The sequence below is a fragment of the Ahaetulla prasina genome, chromosome 4 (assembly GCF_028640845.1).
Source record: "Ahaetulla prasina isolate Xishuangbanna chromosome 4, ASM2864084v1, whole genome shotgun sequence".
In the NCBI taxonomy this organism is placed as follows: domain Eukaryota; kingdom Metazoa; phylum Chordata; class Lepidosauria; order Squamata; family Colubridae; genus Ahaetulla; species Ahaetulla prasina.
This window is the reverse complement of record NC_080542.1, coordinates 92,459,702-92,473,154: the sequence shown is the minus strand read 5'-3', so window position 1 is coordinate 92,473,154 and position 13,453 is coordinate 92,459,702. Positions and strand designations below refer to the sequence as shown.

Here is a 13,453-nt window from a genome sequence, read left to right as displayed (position 1 = left end):
ATTATGAGTATTATATCAAACGTGTTTTTACATTTATCAGTAGCAGTGCACTTTGTACATAAAAACACATTTCTTAATATGATTACTAAGTTAATAATTTGCTTTTTTTATTTAGATCAGTGTTTCTCAACCAGAGCAACTTTAAGAAGTCTGGACTTCAACTCTGGCTAGGGAATTCTGGGAGTTGAAGTCCAGATCTCTTAATAATAACAACAACAACAGAGTTGGAAGGGACCTTGGAGGCCTTCTAGTCCAATCCCCTGCCCTACATCATCTCAGACAGATCGTTATCCAACATCTTCTTAAAAATTTCCAGTCTTGCGGCATTTACAACTTCTGCAGGCAAGTTGTTCCACTTATTAATTGTTCTAACTGTCAGGAAATTTCTCCTTAGTTCTAAGTTGCTTCTTTCCTTGATTAGTTTCCACCCATTGCTTCTTGTTCTACCCTCAGGTGCTTAGGAGAACAGCCCGACTCCCTCTTCTTTGTGGCAACCCCTGAGATATTGGAACACTGCTATCATGTCTCCCCTAGTCCTTCTTTTTATTAAACTAGACATACCCAGTTCCTGCAACCGTTCTTCATATGTTTTAGCCTCCAGTCCCCTAATCATCTTTTCTGCTCTTCTCTTCTCAGCTCTTCTCTGCACTCTTTCTAGAGTCTCAGCATCTTTTTTACATCGTGGCGACCAAAACTGAATGCAATATTCCAAGTGTGGCATTACCAAGGCATTATAGAGTGGTAAAGTCTTAAAGTTGCTCAGATTGAGAAACACTGTTTTAGATAATTAATTTCAATTAAATCATGTACTTAAAGACATTACTCCAATTACATCAAAGATTATTACCTTTTCAGTTGCATCAGATGCTTTCTTTACCACTTCTTCCATTATTATCTTACTGACCTCTTCCACAAATTTCTCGCCAGATTTTGAATCTGCTACTGGGCCATTTAAAATAACTCCATCAACTAAGATTGCATTTTTCTTCTGCGACTTTTCCTGCTGGTTACTCATTTCAGCTGATGAAGGTAAAACAAAAGGAACACATAATTATCTATCCTGACTGTTTCCAACTGTTTTTTCCAAGCAATATGTTCAGGCAGAATAGATATGCTCCAGGTATTCTCAACTGAACATGGTAATCTTGTGAAACTGAGGAAAATGCCTCCTCTACTATAAAATAGTCCTCAATTTACAACAGTTAATTTAGTGACATTCAAAGTTACAGCAACATTGAAAAAAGTGACTTATGACTGATTTTCACACTTGTGACTGTTATAGCATTCCCTGGTCAAGTGATCACAATTCTTAGCAACTGACCCATATTTATGATGATTGCAGTGTTCCAGAGTTGCATTTTATCACTTCTGTAACCTTCTGACAAGCAAAGTCAACAGGGAAGCCAGATTCACTTAACAAACGTATTACTAATCTAACAACTGCAATGATTCACTTAACTCTAGCAAGAAAGATCATAAAATGGAGAAAATTCACTCAACAACTTATTTAGCAACAGAAATTTGGGGCTCAATTGTTTCATAAGTCGAGAATTACCTGTAGTCCTGTCCTCTAGAAAGGCTTTCCTCCAAGAGATACAGATAATCCTCACTGTATTTTCCTGACTTTATTGTGAGGTTGGAGACTAGTATCTCTGTAGAGCTGCTATAATGTTCTTTTGACTGTTATGACTGTAGAGCTATTATGCTATATTCTGATATGTTTTTGATTGTTTTAGCTGTACATATGGTACGCTGTAAGTACCCAGAATGTTTTGGAGTAGACCGCTATGAAAAAGTTAATGTGCTGTGGGGACTTCAGAATTTAAACAGACAAGTACCTGTCACATAATACTTCAGACTTAACAACTGTTGACAAGAGAGACAAAAAAGTGGACACTGTGGTATCTGGAGACCACAGAATAGAAAAATTGGAGAAAATCACAAAATACAAAGACCTGAAAATAGAAATTGGACAACTGTGGGGGCTTCCAGTGACGTCACCCTCCTGTTGGGTGCTCTAACAGAGCACTCCGTGTTAGAAGATTGTAAAAGTCAGTGAAACAGAAAATAAATCACTGTTCACTGAGCTTAGCATAATCTCTGGGTGAAAGAGGTTATCAGAATTGTGGAAGAGTGGCAGGTCTGACAGGGGGTTTGCTCTCAAGAGCGAATTTTCCTGGATTTATGACCCCACCGAATTCCACTCCTTCCAACTTCAGCACGCCCCTGTTTTTATCAGGGAAAAGGAGAGGAATGTCGCTTCTGCTCTAGAAGGCTTATTAAATTGATTGATATTCCAAGCAGACGGGAATTTCACAAGCGTTCGAACTTTGATGCAGAATCAGCACGGCAAGTACCGACTCCTTTTGAAACTTGAAACCTTTCTTTGTCTTTGATTAATTGACTTTTAAAATGGCGTCTAAAAGTGAAAGTAAAATTTTTAGTACGATGAAGCAGCGTTACTTGTGGATTGTTACAAACGGAGTTTTTATACTGAAAGGAGGGAAGGAGAGTTATTAAGTTTGAATTCCTGATTCTTTTGAAGACAGAATGGCAGCTAAACCTTTAAAGCCTTCTGGAAGAAGGGATCTGAACCAAGTCTTGAGGAAATATTGAAAGAACAATTAAAACTTTCTGAAGATAGGCAAAAGAGATGATGGAGAATTTTAATGCAAAAATAAGAGAAGATATTCTTATGGCAGTTCAAGGACTGAGTAAAAAATTGAAGGATTGGAAGTGGAAATGCAACAGATCTCTCAGTCAAATAAGCATTTAGAAGACAAATGAAAGGTGTTCAGAAAAAGTGGATCAAAATGAAGATCAGGTTGTGATATTACAATATAAACTTATGGAAGGAGCTCTTAGAATTCGTGGTATGCAAGAAGAGCGTGAGAAGACTTAAGAAAAATTATATCAGAAGCATTGGCTGAATTTATTGAAGCGGACCCCAAGAGGTAGCTTACCAAATTGATAAAATATATAGAGTTAATTCTTGGATTGCAAGACAGAGAAAGCTTCCTCGGGACATTGTGGTTTATTTTGTGAAAAGGACTATGAGAAATCAAATTCTGCAAGTTTCATATCAGACAACTTTAAAAATTGGAGAACAGGAGTTGAAGGTGTTGAAAGAGATTCCTTCAAAGATGTTAAGAGACAGGAAGGAATTTGCTTTTTACACAAGAACTTAAAAAACATCAGATTCAATTCAGATGGGTGGTGCCAGTTGGACTGACACTATTCTATCAAGGAAGGAGATATAGAATTGACACTGTTTTAAAGGCAAAGGATTTTCTTTCTACAGTTTTGAAAGTCGAAATAGAAGTGATAGAAAACTTCAAGAGACTCAAGAAGGCGTGGTGACCCAAGAGCCTTTATTGCTGCCAGTATTAGAGGAACCACAAGAGCAAAGGGTGACAAGAGGAGCCCTTAAGCGTAAAGAAGAGCAACAGTCTCAAAGTAAAAGTCAGGATCCCATTATGGAAGCTGTGGGAGGAGCTAGACGGAAGATACCGGAGGAGGAGCTTCCGTTGTCTGCTTCAAAGCTTCAGGAGGCCAGTAATGGCAAATAGAATCTTGTCATGGAATGTTAATGGCTTGAATTCAGCTCAGAAAAGAAGGAAAATATTTCACTACTTGAAACAATTTAAAAATGATGTGATTTGTTTGCAAGAGACACATATAAAATTATCAGACCAAAAATATTTAATTAATTCAAAATTGGGTAACCATTTTGTTGCATCAGCTTTGGAAAAGAAGCATGGAATTGTTGTATATATCAGGAAGGATTTACCAGCTAAGCTAATTGAGGCAGATATTCAAGGAAGATTTATTGCTATTGAACTGGTGATAGATGCAAAAGAGACTTTGTTGATAGGTATTTATGCACCTAATCAGCAACAAGAAAAGTTTTACAAAATGTTACATGAGAGGTTGACCCTCTGGGATTATAGTTCGTTTATTTTATTAGGAGACTGGAATGGAGTAATTGATACAAGAAGGATAAGAGAACCTCCTCCAAGAAGATACCTATACATGCAAAATTACCAAAATCCTTTTTGAAATGATGGAAGACTTTGAGTTTAGAGATATATGGAGGTTACGGAATCCAGATGAGAGAGATTTTACTTTTTTCTGATAGGCATCAATCTTTTCACGCATTGATTTTATTTTAATTTCTAATGACTTGCTTTCTAGGGTGAAGAAAACGAAGATATTTCGAGGTGTTTAACTGACCATAGCCCAGTATGGATGGAATTATTACAAGGGAAAAAGGTGGTAGAACATGGAGGTTGAATGAAAATCTGTTTAGATATGAGGATAATGTAACTTATTGTAAGAAACAGTTAAAAGAATTTTTTGATTTTAATATGTACAAAGGGACACCTATAGGAACTGTGTGGGAAGCGAGCAAAGCGTTTATTAGAGGATATTGATTTACTTGGACAACAGGCAAAGGAATAATAAACAAAGGCAGCGTAGATATTTGGAAGAAGAAATTCAAAGGAAGCAACAGTTATTAATTCAAAACCCACAAGATCATAAACTTAAAGAGGCTATAAAAATATTACAGAGTCAATTTAATATGTTAATGGCAGACCAGGTGGCAACGAATATACAATATGCTAAACATAATACCTTTTGTAATGCAAATAAACCTGGGAGATGGTTGGCATATAATTTAAGGAAGAAACAGAAAGCACGTGTCATACAAAAAATAGAATATAAAGGTAAAGAGATATACCAACAGGATAAAATTAAAAGGCATTCTCAGAATTTTATACTGCACTATATGCAAAAGACAAAATATTGGATAGGGACATTTATGATTATTTGAAAGATTATAAGGTGAATATTCTAACATTAGAACAGAGGAGGAGCTGAACCGCCGATAGCTACTGGAGAAATAGTGGAGGCAATTAAACAATTAAAATGGGAAAACCCTGGTACAGATGGTCTTACAGCAACTTATTATAAAAACACAGGATGAAATATTAGGCCCACTTAAAGAATTATTTAATCAGATACAATTAGGAGTGGAATACCCCGTCATGGAAAACATCTTTTATTTCACTGATACCAAAGAGGAGCAAGATTGCTCTAAACCTGGTAACTATAGGCCGATTTCACTTTTAAATAATGATTATAAGATTTTTGTAAAAATAATAGCAAATAGATTAATGTTAGTTTTACAACAAAGAATTCATACTGATCAATCTGGTTTTATAAAAGGGAGGCAGATGAGGAATAATGTTAGACAGATTATTAATATATTGGAATATTTGGAAAAGAAGAATACTTCAGCAGCACTTATTTTTTGGATGCAGAGAAAGCCTTTGATCGATTGCATTGGGATTTTTTATTTAAATTAATAGAGAAAATGCAATTTGGAGACTGTTTTATTAGAATAATTAAAGCGATTTATGGAGAGCAAACAGCACAGATTATAGTAAATGGTAGTTTGACAGAAGTTATTAAGATTGCGAAAGGAACAAGACAGGGATGTCCTTATCACCATTATTGTTTGTTTTGACTCTGGAACCATTATTAGATAAAATACGAGAATTAATGAAAATAGAGGAATTAAGATTAGACAATATGAGTACAAAGTTAGAGCTTTTGCAGATGATGTAGTGGTTACGTTAACGAATCCTATAAATTCAAGTAGATTTTTGTTGGAAGTAATTGATAAATATGGAAAGGTATCAGGATTTAAAATAAATCAGAATAAAACAAAAGTGATAATTAAAAATATGTCTATACAACAGAAACAAAAACTAGAGGAAATGACAGGATTTGAGGTAGTAAAAAAGGTTAAATATTTAGGGTCTATATTAGCTCATCGAACAAGAAACTTTATAAGAATAATTATGACTTGCTATGGCAAAAAGTTCAGAATGATATGAGTGGCTGGAAGAAATTGCAGTTATCCCTATTGGGAAGGATTGCGGCTATTAAAATGAATGTGTTACCTAGATTTTTGTTTCTGTTCCAGATGATACCTATAATTAAAAAGGATAAAAATTTGGAAGATTGGCAGATTGGGATTAATAAATTTATATGGCAGGGTAAAAAGGCGAGGTTAAAATGAAAATAATACAGGATTCACGGGAAAGAGGTGGTTTAAGAATGCCTAACTTTAAACTATATTATGAAGCAGTAACCCTTTCAGTAATAAGTGACTGGTTTAACTTAACAGAGGAAAGAATTTTGAATATAGAAGGTTATGACTTGTTATATGGATGGCATGCGTACTTATTTTATGGAAAAAAGTGGATAGGGCTTTTAAGAATCATGTGTTGAGAAGTGCTCTTTATGGTCTGGAATAAATATTCCTATAAATTAGATTACAAGATTCCTATATGGGCGAGCCCTAGACATGCAATAGAGAATATAAATATAGAACAGAAACAGGAAATGATTACATATAAAGAACTTTTGTATGCTGAAGGAGGTAGATTGCAATTAAAATCATTACAGGTATTAAATGAAGAAGGAGGAATTATACTTGGTTTCAATATGGGCAAATAAGTGCTAGATGGAAAGAAGATCAAAAATTGGTATAATGCAAAGGAGGAAAATTTAATAAAGCAAATTAGAAATCAGACCCAGGAGCATATAAAGAGATTGTATAATGTGTTGCTTGAAATAGATTCGAAAAGGATTTGGTAAAGGATTGTATGATAAAATGGGCACAGAATATTCAGGAACCAATAATGTTGGAAACATGGGAGAAAATCTGGGTTAGAAATGTTAAGTTTACACAAGCACAGAATTTAAGGAAAATTTTATAAGATGTTTTATAGATGGCACTTAGATCCCAAATAATTATCATGTATGTATCCTAATATCCAAGCGAAATGTTGGAGGTGTGATTGTGATGATGCTACATATTTTCATATTTGGTGGACTTGCAAGAAAATTAAGGTCTTTTGGATAAGAATTTGGTGGATTATTCAAAATGTACTGAAGAAGAAGATAAAGTTCCTGCCACAATTTTTCCTTTTGGGAATTATAACGGATTGTACAGGGATTGAGACTAAATTGATTTTGAACTTAATAACAGCAGCAAGACTATTGATTGGACAATACTGGAAGAAGAAGAGATACCTACAATAGAAGAATGGATATTGAAAGTTATTAATTTGGCTGAGATGGCTAAAATCTCAGCGTTTTAAAAGACAATACGCAGGAAAGATATTTAATTGAATGGAAAAAATGGATTGATTATTTACAAAACAGATATCAGATTAAGAAATATCAGATTGCCTTTGAATAATTAGAAAGTTATTTTATGTAATGGGGAGGGGGTTGGGAGATGAAAAGCTTTGGATGTGGTTGTTTGGATTGGAAGGGAAAATTTTATTCTATGTTTGGTTTATGTATAACTTTACCTTGTGATTGACCCGGGAAGCCGGGGGGTGGGGGAGGGAGGGGGGTGTTTTGTTTTTGTTTTTTGTTTTTTTGGGAGGGAGGGGGAAAAAAGGGGGAAAAATGTTTTTGTTTTTTTATAAAACTCTTTCAATAAAAAAAAAAAGAAATTGGACAACTGTGGCAAAAGAAAGCAAAGAGAGATGTTCCCTGAAGATGGGCTCAATCACGAGTCCAAAAGTTCGGAAGACAAAACCTCTGGTTCCAGTGACCAACCCAGATTGGATCATGCAACATTATCCTGGGACATGTATATTCACCTTCATTCATGAAAGAAAGTAAAGATAGTACTGATAGTAAGAGGCTCTTTGTGTGCAATTCCAAAACATCTGGAGCACCATTTGACAAATTGGTGGCATTGACAAAATCACCACCAGTCAATTGCAAAGGCAGCTTTACTTGGAACAACTTACATTCTGTGATGATATCTTTCACACGTCTGCCTGTCCCAAGTTTTTAGAAAGGTCTCAAGGTGGACAAAAATGCTAAATTCAGTCTAAACATCTGGCTATGTGACCATAACCATAATAATATATGAAATATAAAATTTTAAAAAGTAACTTGATATACAGATAGAGAAGAGTTGAAGGACCTAAAGGAGTTCAAAAAGAAAAGTGATGCAAAACACTCTCCAACAACAAATTGGATTCTTATCATAGAAAAAAAAATCAACTAGTAGTGATTTCATTTATTTCTCAGCTGAGCTGGAAATAAATCAGTTTATCTCTCAGAGAATATATAATTCACAGTTTTTGCACCATCACATGACAATCCACACAACCATTTACAACCTGGTCCCCACCCCCAAATACTGTGTAAATATGTATGTACATAAAATGGAAGTATAGAATAGATCATTTATTTGCAAATTACTAGACTCCATTACTACTTTTTGGTGATGTTCGTTTATTAGATCACCAAGTTTAATTACTTCCCCTTGGAAGTAGAACAGGCTTTTCATCTAATAAAAGAAAAGCAACATAAAAATAACATAAAAAAATTAAAAAAATAATTAAAAATTTAAAAAGTATTCCTACTTGAAATCAATAGAGTCATTAAACTCTACGTACCACAAACCACCACAAAAATAAAAAAAAAACAAATTACCCATATCAATAAAAAAGCTCCAATCAAAAAAAAATCCCTTTGGAGAAAAAACAAAAAGGGACATGTAGCAAATTTCAAAAACTGATACAGAGATATATGTAACCAAATAAAAATTGAATGCACCAATTACAACACCAAGCAAGAAGAAAACCTTCTGCGCACAAATTCCAATTGTGCTTTTTATAATTTTATGAACAACAAACTTAATGACTTGAGATCTATCCCACCACTAAAAGAATCTAACGGCAAAGAAAATAATGATGAAACAGTTAAAGCAAACCTCTTTAATACATTCTTCGGCTCAGTCTTTGTTAACAGTAATGGCTCATACCCGACATTCCCAACCCCAATAACGCACCAATAACGACCTAACACATATAGATTTCACTGGAGAAAATGTTGAAAAAGCTCTTCACAAACTGAAACCATCCCTATCTATAGGACCTGATGGACTATGTGCATACTTCTTAAAAAAGCTTTCCACTAATATAGCAGAACCCCTAAGCATAATCTTTGGAAAAGCCTTCACGACCAGTTCCTTTCCCAAACTTTGGTCACTAGCCACGGTCATTCCTGTCTTCAAAAGAGGAGACCCCAGCTTAGTTGAAAATTACAGACCAGGTGCTGTGTCACCTGTAAAGTTATGGAATCTATCATCAACCAATCCATTATCTTCCACCTAGAAACAAACAATCTACTCTCTAATAAACAATTTGGTTTCAGAAAAAAATTGTCATGTAACTTACAACTTCTTCACTACAAAAACATATGGACTACAAATCTTGATCAAGGCAAAACAAAAGATGCAATTTATATAGGCTTTTGTAAAGCTTTTGACTCAATGGTACAAGACAAACTTCTCCTAAAACTAAAATCCTATGGCATCTCCGGACCCCTCCACAATTGGATATCAGCGTTCCTGTCAAACATACAACAAGTGGTCAAAATAGGCAGTGCTCTATCAAATCCTGTTCCTGTCAATAGCAGCGTTCCCCAAGGCAGTGTTTTTTGATCAACACTCTTCATATTATACATTAATGATCTCTGTGACCATATTAAAAGTAATTGTGTTCTTTTCGCTGATGATGTCAAACTATTTAACACTGCCAACAATACAGCTACCCTTCAAAAAGACCTTGACTTTGTGTCAGAATGGTCAAAAACTTGGCAACTCCAAATCTCAACCAGCAAATGCTCTGTCTTACACACTGGAAAAAAGAATCTAAACACTAAATACAAACTCGATGGACATTACCTTACAGATGACCCCCACCCTGTCAAAGACTTTGGAGTTTTCATATCCAATGATCATAGTGCCAAAGGCAAAAAAGGCTTTAAGAGTTGTAAACCTAATCTTACGTAGCTTCTTCTCCAGAAACACTACACTATTAACCAGAGTATATGAAACATTTGCTAGACCAATTCTTGAATATAGCTCGCCTGTCTGGAACTCACACCACATTTCAAACATCAATACAATTGAACGTGTCCAGAAATATTTTACAAGAAGAGTTCTCCATTCCTCTAAATACAACAAAATACCTTATGCCACCAGACTTGAAATCTTGAGTTTAGAAAACTTAGAACTCCGCCACCTTCGACAGGACCTGTGTTTAACTCATAGAATCTTCTATTGCAATGTCCTTCCTGTTGAAGACTACTTCAGATTCAATCACAACAATACAAGAGCAAACAATAGATTTAAACTTAATATTAACCGCTTCAATCTTGATTGCCGAAAATATGACTTCTGTAACAGAGTTGTTAATGCTTGGAACACAATACCTGACTCTGTGGTCTCTTCTCAAAATCCCCAAAGCTTTAACCAAAAACTGTCTACTATAGACCTCACCCCATTCCTAAGAGGTCTGTAAGGGGCGTGCATAAGAGCCCAAATGTGCCTACCATTCCTGTCTTATTGTTTCCTTTCATTATATCCAATTAATATAGTTCTTGCATACTTATACTTATATATATGCTTACATGTTATATAGTTACTTTCATGCTTATGCTTATATATACTGTTGTGACAAAATAAATAAATAATATAAAATAAATAAACATTAAAAAGCAACATAAAAAAGTTGTTGACAGGTAAGGCGCTACAATATCTTACTTGTCAATGACTTCTTCAGCTTCAACCACAATAATACATGGGCAAACAATTGATACTAACTCAAGGTAAACCGCTCCAAACTTGATTGCAGAAAATATTACTTCAAGCAACAGAGTGGTCAATGCCTGGAATGTTCTACCTGACCCCATTGTTACAGCCTCAAACCCTCACAGCTTAAACTTTAAACTGTCCACCATGGATTATCACCCCATTCCTAAGAGGTCCATAAAAGGGGCATGCATAAGCACACCAGCATGCCTACCATCCCTTTCTTACTGTCCCCATTTATTTGTATTCATTTCCTCTGTTCATGTCCATGTTCATATTTATACCTGCTATCTTGTACATGTTTGACAAATTAATAAATAAACAAATAAATATTTGAAATCCCAGAAAGGAAGAAATTAAAAAGTGAAATTAAGTCATTACCTGAAACTATCAAAACTACAAGATCTGATAATGGGGGGCAACTATTTCAACAATTCTAGAAGCAAAAGAAAAAATGGGGGTTATTAAAAGGATTATTATTAAATTTCCCATCTAGGAAATGAGATGGCAGAACATAAAATGTGATTTTACACATACTTGGGTATAGTTAAAATATGATGGTTGCACATTTCTTCCCAGTTCAGATTCAGCCTCTACATTTTTAAATGTTAGGGTAAACAACTACCAACTATTTTATATTTTAAACTACATTTTTTACTTTCTCTGAACAGCTAGAAGAGGAAGACCTATTTGAAAATTGGAATGCTAATAAAATGTACTGGTATGTCTTACCAACTTTGTAATTAAAGCTTTTTGCCATAAGTATTCAAGCACCATATATTTTTTAAAAAACAAAATATAGTTTGTAACATAAGATGGTTTTCTGGTGTGAATATTTTTGTCTTTAATGTGTTATTTTTTTTCCTAACCTGCACTTAAAACCCCACATCATTCCCCCCCCCCAAAATCCAGATATCTAGCTTATGAAGTTTGGTTTTGTAACTATTCTTTGCAGAATTTTTTTTAAATAACGAAACTTACACAAAGCTGGACCAGAAATGCCTTATGTAATTAATTTAGACAGCTACCCAACTTCATGACAACTGTTTGACATTCATGACAAAAGCATTAATTAAAAAAAGGGTATGAGTAAAAAATTGACAGACATGTAGAAGAAATAAGAGTACTTGTTTTAAAAACAAAACAGTTTATTGAACTTTTTTTTTTTGTTTACATTTATATCCCGCCCTTCTTCGAAGACTCAGGGCGGCTTACGGTGTATAAGGCAATAGTCTCATTCTATTTGTATATTTTTTACAAAGTCAACTTATTGCCCCCCCAACAATCTGGGTCCTCATTTTACCTACCTTATAAAGGATGGAAGGCTGAGTCAACCTTGGGCCGGGCTTGAACCTGCAGTAATTGCAGGCTACTGTGTTCTAATAACAGGCTTCCTTAACAGCCTGAGCTATTCCGGCCCCTTGCCTGCCATTCAGGCTAATCTAAGGCCTGGGGGGAGGGGAGAACAAGGTTAAGGATTCTTTTAAACCCAGTTGAGGGGAAAGATGGATCTCAAAGTAGAAGTTGTTCCAGGCAGCTGATGCTGTGTCATGGCTGCTTCCTAGGTTGCGCCATATGTCATTGCTCAACAGATAGAATCTAGAGCTGTGATAGTGAACCTATGGCATGCATGCCACAGGTGGCATGCAGAGCCATATCTGTGGGCACGCGAGAGTTGCCCTAGCTCAGCTCCATTGCGCATGCGCATGCCGGTCAGCTAATTTTCAGGCCTTCCGGGCCCACCGGAAGTTGGGAAACAGGCTGTTTCCAGCCTCTGGAGGGTCTCCGAGGAGATGGGGGAGGCCATTTTCACCCTCCCCAGGCTCCAAGAAAGCCTCTGGAGCCTGAGGAGGGTGAAAAAGAGGCCTACCGGGCCCACTGTACAATCACATGCCAAAAGCGTGGGGAGCATGGGGGGGTCATGTGCATATTGAATTATAGGTGTGGGCACACGTGTGCATGACCCCCTGTGCATGCTTTTGGCATGTGATAGCAAAAAGGTTAGCCATCACTGACCTAGAGTAGACAAACTCTGCACAATTGTTTAAAGTCATATAAAGAATCCCAAATCGCCACTCTTTCTACCTTTTCAGGATAGCCCCCAAAATTCTCCAGCTTACTCTATCGTTTTTCTAGGCAGCTGAATATATCTAAAGCAAAACACTGGACATCAATTATTTACCTACTTTATGTCCTATAGGGCCTACTATGAAATCTAAGGTAATCACAGGGATGGGATTACTAGGGAAACTACTAATTTGAAAATGTCAAGCACTTAATTTTAAAAATGTATACTTTTATATTTTAAACATAAAAATATGGAGAATTGTCATGCTTCAAAAGAAGTATCTTTTGTTGGAAGTATAGGAAGAAACCTAAGACATCATCACCCCTCAAAACCCTTCTGTACCATTCAAACTTTAAGAAACAGAGAAGCCAAGAAAAGAAACACAGAAGTTGCTAAAAGTAAAATAACACTATCTCCTTTTTTTTTGGTCTTCTTTTCTTCCACAATAGAAAGAGAAACAATGTTGCAATCATGAATTTAAGGAACCTCATTCATTGAGAAAAGTGAAACAATACCAGTAGATTAAGGAAGACAGGCTAGAGGCAATACATACGGTAACAGGACAAAACCAATTACACATGACTGAAAGGATTAGGATCAAGGAAGTCGATAATTGACCCATCAAGAGCCTTTGCAAAAAAAAATAAAACTAATCAATTAATAAAAGCTCACAAAGCAAACCTCAA

At 35.6% G+C, this 13,453-nt stretch overlaps 1 protein-coding gene across 9 annotated transcripts in view; it reads right to left on the bottom strand.

Moving 5' to 3' along the window:
* The window catches only part of GADL1 (glutamate decarboxylase like 1), a 126,109-nt gene that overhangs the window by 95,607 nt on the left and 17,049 nt on the right, over positions 1-13,453 (bottom strand). For all 9 annotated transcript variants that reach the window (XR_009154926.1, XM_058181191.1, XM_058181190.1 and 6 more), the window contains one exon: positions 848-1,020. Coding sequence is in view for 8 of the 9 variants with exons in the window: in XM_058181190.1 (XP_058037173.1) it covers positions 848-1,020 (173 nt within the window). In the remaining variant the exon portion in view is untranslated. The remainder of the gene's footprint in view (positions 1-847; positions 1,021-13,453) is intronic.